This window comes from Balaenoptera physalus (assembly GCF_965194825.1).
Source record: "Balaenoptera physalus genome assembly, chromosome: 9".
In the NCBI taxonomy this organism is placed as follows: Eukaryota; Metazoa; Chordata; class Mammalia; order Artiodactyla; family Balaenopteridae; genus Balaenoptera; species Balaenoptera physalus.
This window is the reverse complement of record NC_138888.1, coordinates 21,928,694-21,951,937: the sequence shown is the minus strand read 5'-3', so window position 1 is coordinate 21,951,937 and position 23,244 is coordinate 21,928,694. Positions and strand designations below refer to the sequence as shown.

The 23,244-nt window shown below is 36.7% G+C and overlaps 1 protein-coding gene and 1 long non-coding RNA gene across 9 annotated transcripts in view; both read left to right on the top strand.

Moving 5' to 3' along the window:
- The window catches only part of LOC309667029, a 416,481-nt gene that overhangs the window by 28,548 nt on the left and 364,689 nt on the right, over positions 1-23,244 (top strand). The window lies entirely within an intron of this gene.
- Positions 170-23,244, top strand: part of AIG1 (androgen induced 1) — a 230,541-nt gene continuing 207,466 nt past the window's right edge. For 7 of the 8 annotated variants that reach the window (XR_014267306.1, XM_082474922.1, XM_082474923.1 and 4 more), the window contains exon 1: positions 275-676. Coding sequence is in view for 7 of the 8 variants with exons in the window: in XM_082474922.1 (XP_082331048.1) it covers positions 290-676 (387 nt within the window). In the remaining variant the exon portion in view is untranslated. Of the gene's footprint in view, positions 677-798; positions 1,187-23,244 lie in introns of those variants that run through there. The other variant, XM_082474927.1, reaches the window with a different exon arrangement.

The window sequence follows — 23,244 nt, the reverse complement described above, 5'->3', positions numbered from 1 at the left end:
GCGCGCCTCCACCGGTGCCACTTGGCCAGCAAGTCCCCGAGCTGGACCGTTTGCCCACACTGGGGTCCGCTCCTTCCGGGCGGGTTGCCCGGCCCCCACGTCCGGCCCCGCGCCCGCTCACCCTGGGCCGCGCTCCCTCTCCGCCTGGCCGCTACCGCTGGCGGCGGTCCCCGGAGCTCGGCGCGCGCTCCCCGAGCCCCAGTCGCCCTCGGAGGCCGCCCACCCGCTCCCGGGGCTCTGAGGGGCTGCCCCGGGCCGGGTCTCCGGGGCCCGCAAAGGCAGGAGCAGAATGACGGAGATGACGAAAGAGCTGACGCCACGCCGCCCACCCGGCAGCCGCCGGTGCCCGCACACCCCGCCCCGCCCCGCCCGCGAGGTCGCCCGCGCGCTCGCGCTCGCGCCGGTCCCGCGGGACACGTCCCGCCCCGGCCCCCGCCCTCCCGCCCCGCCCGCGGCCGGAGTTCCCACAGCGCCCGCCCGAGCCCTGTGCCGCCCGCCCTCCTGGTCGCCGAGCCCGTCCAGGCCTTTCGCGAACATGGCGCTTGTCCCTTGCCAGGTGCTGCGGGTGGCCATCCTGCTGTCCTACTGCTCTATCCTGTGCAACTACAAGGCCATCGAAATGCCCTCGCACCAGACCTACGGAGGGAGCTGGAAATTCCTGACTTTCATTGATCTGGTAAGGCCGCCCCCCTCCCCCTCCCCCGTCCTCCCCTCACCCCGAGCCCGTGTGTGTTTGTGGCTGCGCCGGCACCTGCGCGCGTGCTCCAGCATCCACCCCGGTCCTCGCCTCCTCCCCAGTGACTGCGTCTAAAGGCCAGGCTGCCCCCGCAGCAGCACCTTCTGAAGCACCCAACGTTACCTGGTAGCTGGGGCACGAGTGGAGGTGGGGCGCAGCCAGGTGGTGGGTTCTTTGGAGGGGAACACACACCTGCTTCTAAGAGGTGACACGGGAAGATTCTCAACTTAGCAACTGGATCAGACGACCTTGATCATGAGCGGCCTCAGCCCCATTCGCCCCCAAGGTGCTTTCCAGAACACCCACCGTGGGATCAAGTCGCAGCAGCTGAAGGAAACTGGGTATTGTCGAATTACTTGGCGCTTCCTCTGAAAGGACTGCCCTCCTAACAAAGGAGAGAAAGCTCCTCATAAAGAAGAAAAATCGCCTAATAAAGTTGTCTTCTTTGCATCTGTTTTTGCCCATTGTCAGTAATTTACTTCCAACCTTCCCCCCCCAACCCCAGAAGCATTAGAAGAGAGAGCTTTTCAAAACGCATTCACAGTGGGACTTTATACTTTCCCCATCTTCCTATGTAAAAGTTCACAATAGTTTGCATAAGCAGTTCCTCTGTTGGCACAATGATGGCCTTGGCAGTTGGAGGGTTTTGGTTTTTTTTTTTTTTTTTTTTAACAGTTTATCCACTTCTGGCACTAAAAGGGCTGGAGAAATATCACATGAGCATAAAATCCAATAAGGACATGGGGTGGAACCTAGGAACTTCAGGGTGAAAGACTGGCTCAAACATACACTAAAAGATGGTCAAGTATGGACAGAGAATTAAAACAAAAGCGAGGAGTTCTGAGGACTAGAGAAAAAGTAGAACCAATTCCTGGATCGCCAGAACTGCCTGTCCAAGGTTATACACAAGGTTGGCTACACAAGCAAGATTGTAATCTCTAATTGTTGACCCTTCATTTTGATGAAGAGAACTTGACACCTGTTTTAAGATACTTCCAAAGGCTTAGGATGCTTCAAAGATATGCAGTCAGCAGGTTTTTGTATAGAAATACCATTTTAAATTTGTATCATGTTAGATACTTTCAGAGAGGAATTTAAGTCCTTTTCCCCAGCACTTTCCAAACTGAGCACCAAGACTGACCAGGACATAGAGTGTTTCAGGGGTTTCAATTTTCAGTTCCTCAACTTCCAGCTCTTTCTTGAAACTGATCTTCTCTGAACATGGGTGTTGCCTGCCAGTTCTCCTTTCTTCTGCCCTGTTCATCCAAGGGACGAGCACGTGACAAGGCTCTGTGCTATATTTATCTGTTCCTTTTAGGATTCAGAAGATAGACAGTTGTCACTAGAACTATTTTCATATTTGATTGAAAAACAAAGTCAGACTTATCTTGACAGAAAGTCTTCTTGGGTTGATTGGCTCGTCATTGAGGATTGGCTCTACCTTTTATGTTATGTAGCAGACTTCCGGAGACTGAAACCTGCAGCCCTGAAGTTCTGATAAATATGTATCAGAGTGTTAGAAATCATGTCCCCTTTTCAACTGTTCAAACTTATGTTAAAAATATTTAGATGTTATTTAAAAAATATGTGCATAGATTTTCAGAATTCTTTTACTGGCTATGTGAACAAAATTTCTCTTGGATCACTACCTTATCCCATTTCTCCTGATCTCACTTTGAGCTGGCCCATTTGAGTGTTGTCAAGGAACAGCACTGAGCTGAAATACGGATGGAAACCCTACCAGAACCATAGGAACTATGAACAGTTCTCAGAAGCACCTTTGCATTAGATATAGTTTTGGGGGCGCAGGGGAGGAGATTAGCAGGTGAGAGCGGTAGAAATTGAAGGTATTGTTAACCCATGGGAGAAATGACAACTCACATTGGCATTGCTTACTGTGTGTTATAATACAAGACTCACAAGAAACAATGTACCTCTCATAACCTTTGAGTGACGTGAAACTGCAGTAGAGCCAATCTGACTCTGCTTAAACTGTCATACACTTTATATTTTAGCATTTGGTGGTTGGACCTGCCTATTTTAAATAATAATCATGACAAATATAATTTTGTCTCTCAGAATTCAGGCCATAAATTCAAATTTGAAACTTTTACTTTGCTTCATATTTAAATTCAGTTTGTATAGGGCCTTCAGCCAATTATTCAAACTTTTTATCTCTGTGGCTTCTGATTAAAATATAATAAATCTTTAATTGAGGGGTCCTGTGAGAAAATATGTCTAGAGTATATTCAAAGAAACAGTCATGCAAAGTGTTATTCTTTTTGTTATTAGAGATTTAGAGTCTTTGGAGCCTAAACATTGTACAGCTGTTAAAACAACCAGCCTGTGAGTCCCTACTATTGGCATGAAAAGATTAGGCTACTATAATTTACCCATTTAACTTTTCATTTTTCTGTGTTAAAGAAAACTGAATAAACTTTATTACTTAGTGGTCTGGACATTTTTAATGATTCTAAGCTCATTAGAGCAATTTTGGAAGAGGGTTTAGCCTCTCAAAACTTCAGTGAGAAGGCCCTTGTTCTAGCCAACTTGGATCACAGAGAGTCAGGACATTTATCCTGGTGGCCACAGTCTGATTCCATGATCCGTGGCATCAGTGTACCAGAATGTAGCTCAGGAATCTCAGGCGACACATATCCAGGAGCATGTGGTTATGTGGCAGGGGCCGTTCCAGCTATATCCATACCTTACTTTGAGTATGAGAGTCATCCCAATAGAATCAGAGCTCATGGCAAAAAGTGAAATGAAAGTTATTGCATAAGTGAATGAATCTGCATCATTTGAAGAAAATTCATCAGCTGTGATACTGGTTAAGAAGATACTTGAACATTAGTAATGTTCAGTAATCTTATCCTGTTATCAGTAATCTTATACTCTTATTGTTATTCCCCAAGAGCTTCTTTTCCTAGAATCGAAGAACTGTAAAAGAACTAAAAAGTGCTTCAGGAAAATTCAAGCTAGTAAATGGAAATGGAATACTGTCTCCGCATGATAGGCAGAATAATAGGCCCCCAAAGCATGTCTACATCCTAATCCCTGGAACCTGTGAGTATGTTAGGTTACCTGGCAAAGTAATTAAAGTTGCTAATCAACTGACTTTCAAATAGGGAGATTTGCTCAGATTATCCATGTTACCCCAAGGTTTCTTAAAAGTGGAGGGAGGCAGGGGAGAAGAGTCAGTTGGAGGAAGATGTGACCGTGGAAGAAAGTCCCAGAGAGGTGCAACATTGCTGGCTTTGAAGATGGAGGAAGGGACCAGGAGCCAAGGAATGTGGGAGGTGTCTACAAGCTGGAAAGGGCAAGGAAATAAATTATCCCTAGAGCCTCCAGAAGGAACACAGCTCTGCTGACACCTTGATTTTAGCCCAGTGAGACCCATTTTGGACTTCTGACCTCCAAAACTATAAAATAATAAATTTGTGTTTAAATCACTAAATTTATGCTAATTTGTTGCAGCAGCAATAGAAGACTAGTACACTTGGCTCTAAATCCTGTGACCTAGAAAAAAAACCTTAAATGTTGTTGTACTGATGTGGTGACTCAGCTAGTTCTTTATGTGTATTAGATAACTGGTTAATTTTAGTTTTAACCAGAAACTATGCTGAGGAGACATACATGTGACAACAGGCAATATGAGAATCTATAAAAATGGAATAACTTTGGAAAAACTAGGCCTTTTCTTTACTGTGAAGTATTTTAGAAATTATCATTGCGAAACATGCCATGCTGGGAGGAATACTCTTAACTGGAAATAAGTTGGAAAGAAAAAAAAATTAAACTGACTAATGTTCAAATATTTTCTTAACCAATATCACAGCTGGTGGATTTTCTTCAAATGATGCAGATTCATTCACTTATTCACTAATCAAATAGTTTCCCAAGTTATATAATAATTGTCCCCCAAAATAATAGAAATGAGGAATCAGTCAAACCAACATACATAAATTAAAAGAAAGAAACTGGATGTTGAGGCCTCAAAGTAGTGCTGGAATACATTGGGTGTTAGGAAACATTTGAATAAATGGAACTTTCCAGATGTTCAATGAGTATTGTTTTCTTGTCCCGTTTCCTCCTAAAAACATTCAAAACACTACGGATTTTTTTTTTTTTTTAAATACATCAACCAGAATTTTATTCAGCTCTATATGGTAGAATGTCTAATACGTGAATAAGAATCAACTTCTTTGAAAAACATGAACTGGACATTTGTTATAAAAAATTAATATTGATTTTGGATTTAAGACACTCTGATTTTTAAACGTTGAAATAGAAATGTGATGATCCCATTTGCTCTAGTTTGTGGTACTCGCCATTTGGATAGTTATCATGTCTTAGGGCTCCATTATATTCATTATTTCTCCTATACTGACTTTCCATTCATGCACAGGCTGAACACTGGTGAGGCCCCACCTCCTCAAAGTGTGGTGTGAGGACCAGCAGTGATCTTATCTGGGAGCCTGGTAGAAATGTGGACCCTCCAGCTCCACCCCAGACCTTCTGAATAAGAATCTACCTGTTGATAAGATCACTAGGTGATTCTTTTTCACATTTTAGTTTGAAAAATGCTGCTCTAGGTCATGCTGTTTTTGTTTTGTAATTTAACATGGAATAGCTTGTAGGACACAGCCTTCATATATTAATTCTGCCAACTATATTTAAAACATATTTAAACATATTTCAAAATATATTTAATTATGTCACTTTTACTGTGACATCGTTAAAAACATGTTGTAAAAAAATTACAACTGTAAAATAAAAGAAAGAGAAAAGTATGTATTTGGCACCAAGGGTAAGCTATTTGTTGCAATTGAGAAACAAGTTTGGCTAATCTTCAGGGAAATCAGGTGAAAAAGAATACACATTTGATTGCATTGTCTCTACTGTTGGAATAAAGGAAGCATAACAATTTATCAGGAAAAATACAATTCTTACCAGGCACTGACTTTGCAAGGTTATTTATCACTCAACTAGTCATATAAATGACATCGGGTAGCATAGCAGATAATGCCTTTGATTGTTTTCTAGCAGATTATCTATAGAAATATTCTTATCGTTGATTTTTTTTATATTATGATTTTATGAAAGCCAAAGGCATGGTCTTCTGTTTTGACTGGGTGAAGGCATTTTTGCAGAGGTTTAAGGTAATACAATCTGGGTACTTATTTTTGTTATCTAAATCCGTTTTGCAAAAGAATTTGAGAAAACCACAGAGTGAGCAGGATAAATAAGGGCTGGGATGTTGAAAAGCTTGGGGTGTTCAAAGAGCAGGAAATGGTCAAGTACACCTGGAGGATACATTTTTTGCTTTTAGACACACTAAGAATTTTTGACCTTTAAAAATGTTTAAAAGGGAGAAAAAACTGCATAAGTATACTAAGTGATGCGTTTGAGTTTGTCTTATATTTACTTATATACTTATAATAAAATATTCTTGACTCCATTAAGTCCATGGCTTAATTTTAAATAGGAAATAAAATATCTTGAGAAGAGATTCTATATACTATTATGTAACTATGATACTTAGCTTTGCCAGTCAAAACTGCAGAGTGCCATGTGAAGGCCAGTAGTTCATTGAGTAGCCTGAACAAAATTAGATTGGTTTGTTTTGGTTTGGTTTTTTCTTTTTTTTGTTGTTGGATATTATACAAAGAGGGTGAAACTGCAAATTTTTTTTCAGTACAATCAGACTTGACCCTAAAATGCACGTAAACTTTAAGGATTAAATAATGCTTTTTCCTAACCTGGGAGAAGAATTTTGAGTATAATACTTTACACAGAGTCCTCTTCCCCCTCTTTGAAAGTGTTTCTTTTGGATCAAACATAAAATAGGGGCCTGGTTTTGTCAGAGTCGGGGAAATAGTTGATGATATAATCTCTAATTCCCTTTCTTAGTTGCAAATGTTATTGAAATTACAGAGTCATCTGACCATGTTGAGGTCACTTCTTTTCCCATCTCTGCCATCCCCCATGTCTGGTATAACATTTAACAAAATTGGTAGCTGCTCTTGAGGCTTTCATTTGTTTCTCTGTGTTCCCCTGAAATGTCATATGTTTCTGTGGAAGTGTGAACAATAGTACAATTTTCCATATTGAATCAGATGTTCCTGTGATCCAAGCACGCTTGGAAAAATCTTACTGCTTAGGATTCCATAACAACATAGCTTTCTTTTGCGTCTAGCAGCCTGTGGCTAGACAGTTAAAGGGCCCCTGTCTCACCTGCAGGGTAGTCCTGCCAGAGGACAGTGAGTACAGACCTCTCTGCATGTGAGAGACCCCTGGATCAGATCCATCGTGGAGGGCAGCAAGGTATGCAATGTTGCTTTGATAGGCTGGATCAAGACAGGCTAATTGGGAATCACCAGAGAAATTGCTTGAATTCACCAAGTGATAAGAATACTGTCATTTTGAATCTTGAGCAAATGGCATGTGTTCATGACAGTGCTTTAGAAGCATGGAATTCTAAAAAGTCAGTGAGACAATGGTCTAGCCCTTTCAGACTGACATATTTAGAACTGTCAGGCTGTATTATAACTAAAAATTTTAATTTCAAAAGCAGTACATAAAATTCCAGAAAATTTGTATAATACCGGAAACCGTAGGGAAGCATATGTATTCCATCTTAAGTATCCCTAATTTCCAGTGCATCTTAGCATTGTAGTGCTTCAAGATGGTATTTACTTCAGAACTTCATGAACACTCAGAAACACACATAGAGGGAAAGTCAGACTGCATATATATGCATGTATACATTATATGCATGTATGTGTATATATGTGTGTGCACATTTATATATTCAGGTTTCAGAAAAATCATATTATTTATAAAAATTATTTTTAAATTATATTTAAATTAAAGGAGATACCAATGTTAGTATTTTGACATTTGCCGTTTGAGCCATATATGTACTTTTCTTTAAAACAAAAATTCAATACATACATATGGTTTGTATAAATTTGTTTTTAAAATTAATATACACCATAATTCACTCTTTTTGGTGTGCAGTTCTGAGTTTTGACGGATGCATAGTAGCCACCGCCACAATCACCTAAAAATATTAAAATATTCCCTTGTGCTGTCCCCTTATAGTCAAACCCTCCCCTGAATCTTAACAATCACAGGTTTGTTTTCTATCCTTGTAGTTTTGCCTTTTCTAGAAAAATACGTAAAGCATACAGGATATAGCCTTTGAGCCTGGCGCTTTTCGTTTAGCATAATGCATTTCAGATTCCTCTCTGCTGCTGTGTGTATCCATAATTTGTTCCATTTTAACGCTGAGTAGTATTTTATGGTATTGATGTATCGCTTTGTTGATTCACTCATAAATTGAAGTGCATTTGAGTTTTTCCTAGTTTGGGGTGATTATGAGGAAAGCTGCTATAAACATTTGCATACAAGTTTTTGTATGAACATGAGTTTTTATTTTTACTGGGAGTGGGATCGCTTGGTTATATGGCAAATATATGTTTAGCTTGATAAGAAACTGCCAAACTGTTTTCCAGAGTGGTTGTGCCGTGTTGCACTGCCATCAGCAATGTATGAGAGTTGCAGTTGCTCCGCGTCCTGTCAGTGTGTGGCATTGTCAATTTTTCTTCTACTTTAGCTATTCTAATAGTTGTGCAGTGGTATCTCATTGTGGTTTTAATCTGCATTTCCCTCATGACTAACGGTATTAAGCCTCTTTTCTTATACATTCCTTTTTTTTTTTAAACATCTTTATTGAAGTATAATTGCTTTACAATGGTGTGTTAGTTTCTGCTTTATAACAAAGTGAATCAGTTATACATATACATATGTTCCCATATCTCTTCCCTCTTGCGTCTCCCTCCCTCCCACCCTCCCTATCCCACCCCTCTAGGTGGTCACAAAGCACCTAGCTGATCTCCCTGTGCTATGTGGCTGCTTCCCACTAGCTATCTATTTTACATTTGGTAGTGTATATATGTCCATGACACTCTCTCACCCTGTCACATCTCATTCTTATCATACATATATCTTCTTTACGAAGTGCCTGTTCAAATCCTTTGCCCATTAAAAAAAAAGGGTTGTTTTCTTATTGTTAAGCTTTGAGAATTTTTGTGTATGCTGAATAGAAGTTCTTTGTCAAATACGTGATTTGCAAACATTTTCTCCCTGTCTGGGGGTATCTTTACATTTTGTTGGTATAGACAGGCCCCAATTTACAATGGTTCGACTTTATGATTTTTCGACTTTTTTATAGTATGAAACTGATACACATTCAGTAGAAACTGTACTTCCAGTTTTGAATTTTGATCTCTTCCTGGGTTAGTGATATGTGGCACGATATGCTCTTGCAATGCTGGGCAGGGCAGTGAGCCCCAGCTCCCAGTCAGCCATGCGATCAGGAGGGTAAACAACCAATACACTTACATTCTGTTTTTCACTTTCAGTAGAGTATTCAGTAAATTACATGAGACATTCAACACTTTATTATAAAATAGGCTTTGGGTTAGATGATTTTGCCCAACTGTAGGCTAATGTAAGTATTTTGAGCACGTTTAAGGCAGGCTAGGCTAAGCTATGATGTTCAGTAGGTTATGTGTTCAGTGCATTTTTGACTTAGGCAATATTTTCACCTTACCATGAGTTTATGAGGATGTGACACCGTGGTAAATTGAGGATGATCTGTAGTGTCTTTTGCAGAGCAGAAGTTTATCATTTTGATGACATCCAATTAATTTCTGATTGGTGTGTAGTGCTATCTCATTGGGGTTATAACTTGCATTTCTCAAATGGCTAATAATCTTGAACATCTTTTCATGTCTTACTTGCCATGTGTATGTCTTCTTCAGTGAAACAAATAGTATTGTTTTGTTAAATTTTACTTTTTGTTAAATATTAAATACATTTGATTTTTGCATATTGACCTTATATCCTATGATTTTGCTAATTCACTTATTCATTCTAGGAGCTTTGTTGTGGATTTCATGGAATTTTCTTTTTTTATATAGACAATCATATCATCCGCTAATAGAGACAGTTTTCTTCCTTTCTAATTGTCATGGCTTTTATTTCTTTTTCATGTGTTATTGCATTGATTAAGACTTCTAATATGATACTGAACATAAGTGGTGAGAGTGGATATTCTTGTCATTTCTTTTTTAGGAGGAAACAGTCTTTTACAAGTAAGTATAATAGTAACTATAGACTTTTTTTGCATATACCCTTTATCAGTTTGAGTACATTTCCTTCTGTTTCTTGTTTACTGAGAAGCTTTTTTAAAAAATATCATAAATGGATGTTGAATTTTGTCAAATGATTTTAACTGCATCTATTGATATGTTCATATGGCTTTTTTTCCCTCTTAATATGGTGAATTACATTGATTGATTTTTGAATATTAAGTCAGTGTTACATTCCTGGGGTGAATGCACTTGATTGTGGTATATTGTCCTTTTTATATATTGCTTAATTTGATTTGCTAATATTTTGTTGATTTTACCTCTCTGTTAATGAGGAATATTTGTGTGTAGTTTTTTATTTTTCTTCTTTGCCTGACTTTGGTATTAGTGTAATGCTAGCCTTATTCCTCCTCAGTGTTCTGGAAGAGATGGAGCAGAATTGGTTTTGCTTCTTCCTGAAATTTGTGACAGAATCTATAAGTGAAAACCACTGGGCCAGGAGTTTTCTTTGTTGAAAATTCATTTTGGTTGATTGCAAGATATAGGAGTATTCAGCTTATTTCATTCTTTTCACAGAGATTTGGTAGTTTATATCTTTCAAAAAGTTGATCCATTTCATCTAATATCAACATTCTTTCCTTATCTTTCTCTTATTGTCTTTAGGGTCTGTGGTGATAACCACATTTCATTCCTGGTATTGGGAATCTGTGTCTTATCTCTTTTTTCTTCATCATTGTGGCTAAGGACGTCTCAATTTTATTTATGTTTTTCAAAGATCAGCTTTTGGTTTTACTAATTTTTTCCTATTGTTTTTCTGTTTTCAATTTCATTGATTTCTGTTTTTAAAGTTTATTACTTTCTCCCTTTTGTTTTGGGTTAAATTGGTTCTTCTTTATTAGTTTCTTAACTAATAAATCCGTGGAAGCAGATTGTTTATTTATTAAATTGAGTCCTTCTTCCCTTTTAAAACATTTAATACTAAGTACTGCTTTAGTTGCATCTCACAAGTTTTAATACATTTTATTTTCATTGTCATTCACTTCAAAATATTTTTTAAATTTCTTTGAGTCTTTCTATTTAAAAAAATTATCAAGTCTTTTTTTTTTGGAGCAGTTTTAGGTTCACAGCAAAATTGAGGGAAATGTAGAGAGATTTCCCGTATATTCCTTGCCCCCACGAGAGTCTTTCTATTTTACAATGGTTATTTAAACATGTGGGGTTTAATTTACACATTTTTGGCTATATCTGAGATATCTTTCTGTCATTTGTTTCTAGTTTAAATTCCATTATGATCAGAGATCATTTTCTGCATGATTTCAATTCTTTTAAATTTGTTAAGTTTGTTTTTATGGCCTAAAATATGGACTATCATGTTGAATATTTCATGTACACTTGAAAAAAAATGTATTCTTCTCTTGTTAGGTAGAGTGTTCCTTAAATGTCAATTACATTAAGTTAGTGGATAACATTGATCAGGTCTCCTATATCTTGCTGATTTTCTGTCTGCCTGCTCTCTCATTAACAGAGAGGAGCATTGAAGTCTCTCTGTAATGGTGTGATTGTGTAAAAGTGTAATTGTGGGTTTGTCTATTTCTTGTTTCAGTTTTATCAGTTTTACTTCCCATATTTTGGGGCATATACATTGTTAAGTACATACACATTTAACAATGCTATATAGCTTGATGAATTGTTTGTTTTATGATTATAAATATTCTTCTTTTTCCTTGATAATTTTCCTTGTTCCAAAGTCTGCTTTGCTTGCTATTAACGTAACTTTTCCAGCTTTCTTTTGATTGTATATTTTTTTCATCCTTTTACTTTTATCTTATCTATAGTGATATATTTAAAGTGGATTGTTTTTTGACAACATACTGAGTCTTAATTTTAAATTTATTTGATAATCTCTATACTTCAGTAGATACCATTTACATTTAATTTAATTATTGAAATGGTTGGATTTAGGTCTACCATTTATTATTTGTTTTCTTTTTCTTACCCTTTTTTTTGTTCCCTCATTCCCCATTTCCTGCCTTCTTCTGGATTATGTGAGTATTTTTTAGTATTCATTTTAATTTAACTATTGGCTATTTGGATTATCTCTTTGTATTATAATTTTAGTTGCTGTTCTGGGATTATCATATACACACCTCACTTTACACAATCTAGAGTGAATAGTTTACCACTTCAATTAAAACATACAAACCTTATCACTTTACCCTCCCCACTTTATGTGATAATTGTCATATTAAGTACATCCAAATAACTTGAGAACTCCATAGACAATATTATAAGTTTTGCCATCAAATCAAATATTTTAAATAATTTAGTAGAGTAAAATAGTCTATTATATTTACCCAGATATTTACCATTTTTATTGTTCTTCGTTCAGTCCTTGTGTCTATATTTCCCTCTGATATCATTTCCTATAAGCCTGAGAACTTTTTTTTAGCATTTCTTTAAGAACGGATCTACTGGCAACAAATTCCTTTTGTTTTCCTTAATCAAAGACTTCTTCTGTTTTGCCTTCAGTCCTGAAAGATATTTTCACTGGGTATAAAATTCTTGTTAATAGTTCTTTTATCACTTGAAAGATGTTGTGCCACTGTCATCTGGCCTCTGTGATTTCTGATGAGAAATCTGCAATCATCCAAACCATTGCTCCCTTGAATGTAATGTGTTGTTTTCCTCTGGCTTGCTTTAAGTTTTTTCCCTTTATCTTTAGTTTTCAACAGTTTGATTATGATGTGTCTGGCCCTGTTTTTGTGAGTTTATGCTATTAGGGATTTGCTGAACCTCTTGAATCTGCAATCTGATATCTTTCACTCAATTTGAGAAGTTTTCAGTCATTGTTTCTTCAGATATTCTTTCTGCACCCATCTATCTCCTTTATCTCTTCTTCTGGGACTCCATTGATATGAATATCAGACCTTTTGATTATTGTCACACAGGTTTCTGAGGACGTGGGGGTTCTTTTTTTTCAGTCTTTTTTTTCCTCTCTGTTCTTTAGGTTGTATAATTTCTATTGATTTGTCGCCAAATTCACTGACTCTTTCCTTTGTTATCTGCATTCTGCTATTAAGTGCATACAATGAGTTTTTAAATTTCAGCTTTTGTCTTTTTCAGTTCTAAAATTTCCATTTTCTTCATAGCTTCTACTTCCCAACTAAGCATTTCTATCTTTTATTCTTTTAAACAATGTTCACCTTTTACCTTATGGAGGATCGTTGGAAGAGCTGTCCTAAAGTCCTTGCCTGATAATTCCAACGTCTGGGTCATCTTGGAAGTGGCATTTGTTAATTGTCTTTTTCCTTGAATATTGATCAGATTTCTGGCTCTTTGTATGTCAAGTTATTTTTGAATGTACCCTGAACATTTGGAATATTATGTTGTGAGACTCTGGGTCTTGTTAAAGCCCTTTGGAAAACGTTGACTTGCTTTTCTGTTTGATTGTTTAAGAGGCAATCAGTCGGGTTAGGTTCTAACTTCATATTCTGTCTCATAGTGGTTCTGATGTCAGCTGAATTTTCAAAGACTTTGCAAAGCTTTTTGGATCTTACTGGAGCTTACACCACTCAAGGGTTAGTCTAGAACTACGGTAATGTTTTCTATGGTAGTTCAGGTCTTGATGCCTCTGCTATGCTTCTTTAGGTTTGTTCTGGGCAGGTCCAAGACTTATGTCAGTTCATAACATAGACTTAGGAGTTGCTTCTTTTCAGCTCTCTTCTCTCCATGATTTCTCCCATACTCTCCAGCCCTCAGACACTCTTTTTCTTGGTTTCTCTGGCCAGAAAGATGGAGTCCTCTCAGAATCTGAGCCTCCTATGCTGCCATGCAGTCCTACACAATTGGAGCGTCCTTCACAGAGAAGCAGCAAGAGAAAAAATCCTCTGTAAGAAGGCCTTTTCCCAGTTCCTCTGGTTTTTCTTGGGGTTTAAGATACATGTGCTGTTGCCTGTGCAGCTGTGTGACTGGGCCTGGCCTCAGAGCATGGCTGGGAGAGAAATGAAAGGTGAAAAAAAAGGGATCTCCCTCAAAATCTCCAGTACACAGGAGTCTTTTTCCCAGACCTCTGGCCGAGAAGAAGGTGTTTCTCCTGGAGTTTTTGCTGTCTGTACTTGCTGCACAGTTCCAGAATTCAGCTTGCCCTCAAGTCAATTCTAGGGAAAAAAGGAAAATAAAAATTCATGAATCTCACCCATTATGGATCCTTAATTCAAGTTTTCACTTTAATTCCCAATACACCTGGTATGTGTACTTTTCAAAGTCCTTAGGTGGTGGTTTTTTGTATTCTGTTGTGAGTTTTAGTTGTAATCAGTGGAAATGATAGACTGCAGTCAGCTTTCTCCATCATGGCTGGCACTGGAAGTAGCTTACATATCATTTTAATACCTGTTTTTTCCACCTAGAATATTTTGTAAATATTTTTCCATGCCATTATACATTCTTCCATAACATCATTTTTAATGACTGCATATTCCTTTTTATATGGGTGTTTATATTGATTGTCTTAGTGAACAAATGGATAAATAAAATTTTACACACGTCTGTGATTATTTTCTTAGGATAAATTATTAGAGGCAGAATTGCTATACAAAGTCTTTAAAAGAGTATCTTAAACTTTAAGTCAGTAAATTTACATTCTCTCCAATACTTAGAGTGCTTATTTCTCTATATTCCTGCTAATACATTTTTCTATGAATAGAAAAATAATGCCAGTGATCACTTGAGGTGCTTCAACCACACAGTTTCCTGTCCAGGAGATGCTGTGTAAATATTTCACCACATATGTCATAAATATAAGTGACTAGCTATCTTTGACTGTTTATAAAACCCAGTGGTATTAGGCACATTTAGTTTGGGCTCATAAATACTTGAGGCAAACATAAATCTTTAAGTGCCTAAAACATCCCAGTTAGGATGGAATTGACATGGCTGAAGTGAGCAAAATAGTTTTCTATGCGCAGTAATCATGGGTTTGCTTGTTCATTCTACTCATCTTGCATTAAAATTGTATGTTAACTGAGTCATGAATGATTTATTACATCCAATTTGAAAAGTCAACATTAGGAGTCCAAGGAAAGTGTGTTTGCTGTAACATTACCCATACTTTTCTTTGTAATTACACTTACACATCTTTGCTATTTCTAAAAAGACATATGAACATTAAGAATGCATATAGTATGGGAAAATATCCTCTTCTAAAATATTAAGGTATTTGTTCTATGCCAGAACAGATCATTTCTGTATCAGCCCAGGTCTTTGCAGAGAAGAGAGATGGAACACTTAATTTCGGTAATTTGAGTGAATTTAGTGAAGGAATGATTTACAAGGGTGGACAGGGTGTAGAGAAGTCACAAGATATAGCACAAAACTTGTGGGCTAGTAACAGGGGCAAGTTACCACTGTGAGGCCCAAGCAGTGACCTTCGGTGCTCATCTGGCATGCAAGGACCCTCAGGGATTGAGGGAACAAAACAAATACCCCTGATTTCCTGCCCCTTCCTCTGTCTGATTTCCTGCCAGTACTCCTCCTTGGTTAAACCCTACAGGAAGTCAGAGGGTAAGAAAGCCCCTTCATGCAGTGCACAGAGATCTACCAAAATGAATATAGGAAAATTTATTGAATTTAAATCCCCTACCACAGGCACATTCAGAAATCTCTGGCCAATCTGCAACCATTTGTATATGATGAAGGAAAATTTTTGTTTCAGAAGGTATTAATTTATAGTTGAATATATAAAATGATAATTCTTAACATATGAGATTTTTAGCAAAATATACTATCAATTTATTGTAGAATTATATGCAACATATTATACCTGTTAAATAGAGGCTTTATAGCATAAAAGGTGAGCAGTTGGGTTTAGAAGTCAGATCGAATTTGAATCCCAGCCTTTCCATCTACCAGATCTGATTCTGGGTAAATTTATTACCATCTCTAAGGCCTAATGTTATTATTGCTATTGTTTTTAATTTGTTAAATGGGAATAATGATAGTATCTATCACATAGAGTTGTGAGGATTAAATGTGATAATGTATATTAATTGTATAACCCAATGCCTGGCACATATCAAGTAGTTAATAAATGTTATCTACTATTATTCTAATTGTTACATATATACCTGTCAACAGAGACAAGAACCATGATTTGAGACGACTGTGGTCATTATAGGATGAAACTTATTTTTTAACTAAGTATAGTGTTCAGAAAGGATAGAGAGTTCAATGATTAAGTGCACAGGCTCTGGAGTAAAATCTCCTGGGTTGGCAGCCTAGTCCTGCCTCTGACTGCTTCCTTGGACAAGCCACTTATCTGCTCTGTGACCTAGTTTCTTCATCTGAAAAGTGAGGATGATAGAAATATGTGTTTACATAGAAAGGATGAGAGACTTCCCTGGTGGTCCAGTGGTTGAGATTTCACCTTCCAATGCAGGGGGTGCGGGTTCAATCCCTGGTCCGGGAGCTAAGATCCCACATGCCTCAGGGCCAAAAAACCAAAACATAAAACAGAAGCAATATTGTAACAAATTCAATAAAGACTTTAAAAGTGGTCCACATCAAAAAATCTTTAAAACAAAATAGAAAGGATGAAATTCACAATAATGTAAAAAATTTAGAATTTACAGTCAACCTGGTTTCAGAATCTGAGAGGATAGTCCCATGAAAGCCAGGGCTAGCGAAATTGTTTCCAGATATGTAACTGATGGCCCTCCATATCTGCTGGTCTAAAATCTGAGATGATAGTACTGAAGCTCTTTTCTTGTTTCTGATTCAGGGATAAAGTGCCTGGAAAGACTTCTTTATTCCAGGGGCGTACATCTGGGAGGCAGCCAAAGTGTTGCCTAATTGGTGTCTGTAAAACCCAGAAACAACTAGGCAAGAGGGAAGTAGGAAAAGGTCTAACAGAAGTGCATTACATCCTAAGAAATGTAATATACACAAACAGAGCATTGTAGGTTTCTACTAATAAGCAGTAGTGTACTCTGAGATTTATAGTTTCTTTTTCATGTACTCCATTACTTCAGAGTGATAGAGAACCAACCTATGAGTGGGGCAAAATGCCTTCTCAACAGGGCAAGTGCTCATTACCTGGAAAGCTTGCAAAATACTACTAAATTGAGCTAAAATTGTACATATAAATTATTATTCATCCATAGTTCTAGCACTAGAGCAGCACTGAAGTAAAAGAGTGACCCCCAGATCAATCTACATATCCTATCTGTTGGAAAATACTAGTCTTAGATAAATCTTTTTTTGTTCTGAGCTGAGTAAATAGAATAAAACCCAACTATATGCAACCCTTGAAAATATTTGAATAACAAAGGAAATGGAATATCATCTTAGAAACTCACAAGAAGAGCATGGTAATAAAGATTATTTACACTAGGAAACCAAAAAATTTTAGAAAACTATTCAGAATTCTCAGATTCATTAGAATGAATGGCCTCCAAGAAACAGAGTACAATGTTGCAAGTTGAGAATAGAAAAATGAAAAAGCAACAGGATGAGATGAAAAGGAAGGTGGGTGAGAGAACATTAATTGTGAGACTCTAAAATCCACAATGGGACCAGTAAAAACTAAAATCGATACTGTGGAAAATCAGATCAGTTTGATGGAGAACAAGCTAAAAAAATTCTCCCAGAATTCAAAAGAAAAAGGAAAAGGAACTAAAATAATGAAAATGAAGCCATAATGTAAAGAGAATGGAAATTCAATAACAATTATTGATTATTTCTGAAAAATAAACCACAGCAGTTAGAACAGAAATAATAATCAAAACAAAATTGAAAAAAATTCCCAGTGCTGGGGGGAAAAAAGTTCTAGGTATATGAATTGAAAAGGTTCATGATCTCTCAGGCAAAATAAATAAGAAATGACACACATCTGGACTCATCCTGGCAAAGTTTGTGATTTAAAATAATTATTAACTATCATATTAGTCTCCATGCATGAAAAACAAAATAAGATATAAACATAGAGCACTTTAACAAATTACCTGCTAGGGAGCAAATATTACAATACTCTGAGTCATCTAAATTTAGTATCTATCATTTAGACTCCAAATTAAAGAAAGTAACAGAGCAACACCTACAGAATTTTGAGGAGAAAATGATGTGATTTAAAATTTTGTATTCAAGAGGGAAGAGAAATGGGAACATATTGTATATGTATAACTGATACACTTTGTTATAAAGCAGAAGCTAACACACCATTGTAAGGCAATTATACTTCAATAAAGATGTTTAAAAAAAAATTTTGTATTCAACCAAGTTATCTTTTTGAGTTCAGGTAATTGACATTCATTATCAGTTATGCCAGTTTTCATAGAATCCCACCCCTATTTACCTCTTCTTTTTAAAAAAAATTCTATTTATTACTGCCTTTTTATTGAACAAACTGAGAGGAATTAAAATGTAAAATTCAAGAATGAAGTAGGCATAGTATAAAACTTGTGTTGTCTATGAAAATGATGAATTATAGGGTAAAGTCTAAAGAATCTGTTAGGTTTTTTCAGGTTGCAAGGACCAGTGGAATAGTTAAAAACTAAAATGTCACTAAGGGAGACTATTGGCCAGACATCTAGCTGAGTTAGTGAGGTCCGAATTATATATTTTTCTAATGTTGTTTTCTTGATTAAAGTTACACAGAACTAATCTGAACAAATGTTTCCTAGCAGAGATACTACTTTAGTGAGTACAAGAGAATTATTTGTAATTAGCACCTGAAAGTACTAATCTGAGCAGTGTTGGTTTTGCTGCTTCTGTTGCAGTTTACATGAATTGATATACCAAAACTGGCTAAATCACCTTTCTAAACTGTTAGAATGCTTTTATTATTGGTCAGTTTCAAAGGCAAATTACAGTCTTATTTAGGCCAGTCTAAAATAAGAGATCTCACCTGTCTAGACGGCTCCTCTCTTTGCTCTTAAAATATGATTTCAAATAGCATAGAATTTAAAAAAAGAAGAACCTTGTGTTGTCACTGTAAATAAGACTTAATCTTGAAATCTCACGATATGAATTTCCTTGGACTAAGATTTCACTTATGTGTATACCACCACAGTGCTATAGATACTATATGATGGTCAATAAATACTATATGATATTACTTGATTAGAAGTTTTCTTGATAACTTCTCTGTCTTCAAAAAAATAATTAAAAAAAAAGGAATATCCTTCAATCTAGACATGGGTCTCTACCAAATTTAAGTTAGAAATTAATAGGAGTATATCATAGATACAGTAATACAATTACAATTGCTTTATTCCTACTTTACATTTTTACTGAAGGACAACCTAGCATTATCATTTTAAAGGAATTTTTCCTTCTAATATCTAAAATTTCTCCATATGTTAACAGAAGTTAAACTCATAACTTGACTGTAATAAACATAATCTGAGCCAATTTCTGTTTGTCACAGAGAGCCATTATGATGTGACCTAATTTGATATTTTAAAAATTGCTACTAATGTCTTTAGGCATAAATAGAAAGGGAGCAGCACTATACCAGAGGATCGAAATTATAAAGGAAAAGTGAGATTTTTTTTTTCTAGAAGAATGCCTGTCAGATGTAACCTCCCTTGCTTTTTGCTGAAATGGGGATTGCTCTGTTATTTTGTAGAGGGAGAATTTCTCAGAGATATTCTGCTGTAGCCTCTTTCCCAGTCCTTATGTCCCCCCTCATTTCCTCATTTTTTACGCATAGATTCCATGGTCCAACATTTTCACACCCTTGAACACCATCAACTACCATGTCCTTTTCTGCTTTCAGTCTTATTGGCCTAGAGAACCTTTAATTCTGATTAAACCCAGCTACTACCTACTCATTCTTGCACCTGAGCAGCTGAGCATGATAAAAGAAAATCATGGAAGCATGCTGTTTGGTCCTCCTTCATATTTATGGCCACAGATATCATGTGGGCCCTCAGTACTGCCCAACAATGCACTACATTTCCCTAATCATTTGAATCTCCTATTTTCACAGCACCTTTTTCATCTGTTTTCCTCTATCCTTAAATCTTGGGCATCCCTTCCCTGATCCTCTCACACAGAGAACAATATTTATACTGGCCGAAGAGCATGGTGAACGTGCTGTTTGTTTCAATTAGAAAACAAAAACAATCAGAAGAAACTTTTTCATCCTCCCACCGTCAAATCTGCCAATCTACCTTCATCTGAGCCTGTACTCCATGTTCCCTCTGTTAGGATGGATGAACTGCCCGTACTTCTAAGGACAACTCTTCCATGTGTGCACTGGACTCCAAAACTTCTTGCTTACTTGAGTGTTCCATTACTGAGATTATTTCCTCTCCTTCCTGTATTATACAGTTTCCCACTTCAGCTGCTTCGTTTCCATTAATCTGCAAACATACTTTACTATCTTTTATCATAAACAAAATAAAATAAAATTTATCTTGGTCTTGAATCTTTTAGTGCCACTCTATGTCTCTTGTTCTGTTTCCAGCAAAACTCTTTGAAAGAGCTGTCTACACTTCCAGTTTCCACTTCCTCTTCCCCCATTATCTCTTAAACCCACTCCATTCTGATTAAGGTTACCAATGACCACCACAATGACAAATATAATGGCCAATTCTGAGTCTTCAGTTAACTTAAACTCTCAGGAACATTTGATCCAGTCAGTCACCTTCTCTTTCTTGAGACACTTTCTTAAAACTTGGCTTCTGGGAAAATACACTCTCCTGACTTTCCACCTACATTTCTGGCTGTTTCTTCTTAGTCTTCCTTTCGTAATTCTCTTCCTCTTCTTAACCTTTCAATTTCGAATGCCCCAGAAATCAGTCCTAGATCCTCTTCCCTGTATAGTCCACACTCACTCCCTTGAGGAACTCATTTAGCATCATGACTTTAAATATATTCTATGTGATGATGATCCTCCAAATTTATATCTTGAGCCCCAATCTCTCCTGAGCTCCTTATTCTTATATCCAACTGCCTGCTTTTTGTCTCTGCTTAGAGGATTAATATGCATTTCAAACTTATGTTCAAAAACAATTATTGGTTTCACCTTCCAAACTTGTTTTTACCTCATTGTTCTCTATTTCAATAAATATCACCATCATCCAGGACAGCGGTGTTGTACAAATCTGTGTTGCATTGTTCCTCTGAATTAACTGAATTTTTAATTTGCATCTTCTGTGTACTTTCCCCACTGGGATCTCATTTATTCAAAATAGGCTTAAAAATGTAAACAATTAAGCATCAGTATCTAGCTCTTGAAATTTTTAACCTAACTGGGCAGCTACTATATTAATAATATGATGAAAATGATCAACTAATATCCCTTTGTTAGAGAAATTGCTGTAAATCAGGGAATAACCTTCATACCAGTCAAAGCACACACATAATGCACCCAAAAATCTTTTAACCAGTTTTATGTCTTGAAGATTTTTTAGCAAAGGGTTTTTGATTTTTAAAAATTCAGCTTTTACCTAGTGTTTAGGGAAGTAGCAAATATTTTGTAATAACTGTGAATGGAAAGAAGTCTTTAAGAATTGTATAAATAATTAAAAAAATAAATAATGGATAGAGGACCTGAATAGACATGTCTCAAAAGAAGACATACAAATGGCCTACAGCTATATGAAAATGTGCAAAACATCACTAGTCATCAGGGAAATGCAAATCAAAAGCACAATGAAATATCACCTCACACCTGTTAGGATGGATCTTGTTAAAAAGACAAGAGATGACAAGTATTGGCAAGGATGTGGAGAAAAGGGAATGCTTGTACACTGTTGGTGGGAATGTAAATTCATATAATTCGTATAGTCATTATAGAAAGCAGTATGGAGGCTCCTAGAAAAATTAAAAATAGAACTGCCATATGATCCAGCAATCCCACTTCTGGATATATATCCAAAGGAAACGAATTCACTATCTTGAAGAGATACCTGCATTCCCATGTTCACTGCAGCATCATTCACAGTTGCCAAGATACGAAAACAACCTAAATGTCTGTCAGTGGATGAGCAAATAAAGAAAATGAGATAGACAGATAGATAAATAGATAGAAAGAAACAATGGGATATTTTTCAGCCTTAAGAAAAGAAGGAAATACTACCATTTGCAACAACTGGGATGAACCTGGAGAACACTATGCCAAGTGAAAAAAGCCAGACACAGAAAGACAAATACTTCATGATCTCACTAATATGGGAAATCTAAACTGGCCAAACTCATAGAAGCAGAGACTAGAATGGTGCTTGCCAGGAACTGGGAGAAGGGGAAAACGGAGATGTTTATCAAAGGATGCAAAATTTCAGTTATGCAAGATGAGTAACTTCTGGAGCAGTACTATATTATACACTTGAAATTTGCTAAGAGGGTAGATCTTAGACATCTTGAAAGAAAGAGAAAGGAAGGGAGGAAGGAAGGAAGAAAAAGAGGGAGGGAAAGAAAATGATAACTATGTTAAGTGATGGATGTGTTAATTAGCTTGATTGTGGTAATCATTTCACAATGTATACATATATCAAAATATCAAATTATAAATCTTAAATATATACAATTTTATTTGTCAATTATACCTTGATAAAGCTGAAAAAATCAGTTTTTACCTAGTGTTTAGAGAAATAACCATAAATCATTTTTTGATTTGACCAAAGATGGCCGCATTGTTTTTGACTAAAAAGTGGTAAATATTATGTAGAAAATCTGAAAAAGATTGACCAAAAAAACCTCCTGGAACTAATAAGTGATTATAGCAAGGTTACAGGATACACTCACTTTCCTGTATACTAGCAGTAAACAAATGAAATTTGAAATTTTAAAAAAAATACCATTTACATTAAGATCCCCCAAAATGGAATACTTAGGTATAAATCTAAAATAATCTGTGTAGGATCTATATGACAAAAACTACAAAATTCTGATGACGAAACCAAAGAAGAACTAAATAAATGGGGAGAGATTCTATGTTCATGGATAGGAAGACTCAACACGTCTGTTTCTCCCAACTTGATTTAATGCAGTCCCAATCAAAATTCCCAGAAAGTTAGTTTGTGGATATCAAAACACTGATTCTGGCAAAAGACCCAGAAAGCCAACAGAAGATTGAAGAAGAACAAATTTGGGGGGCTGACTCTACCTGACTTCAAGACTTGCTATAAAGCTATAGTAATTAAGGCAGTGTGGCATTGGTGAAAGAACAGATGGACAGATCAGTGGAACAAAATAGAACCCAGAAATAGACCCAAATAAACACAGACTACTGATCTTTGACCAAGGAGCAAAGGCAATACAATGGAGTAAAGATAGATAGTCTTTGCTAGAACAACTGGAGGTCTACATGCAAAAAATGAATCCAGACATAGACCTTACACTCTA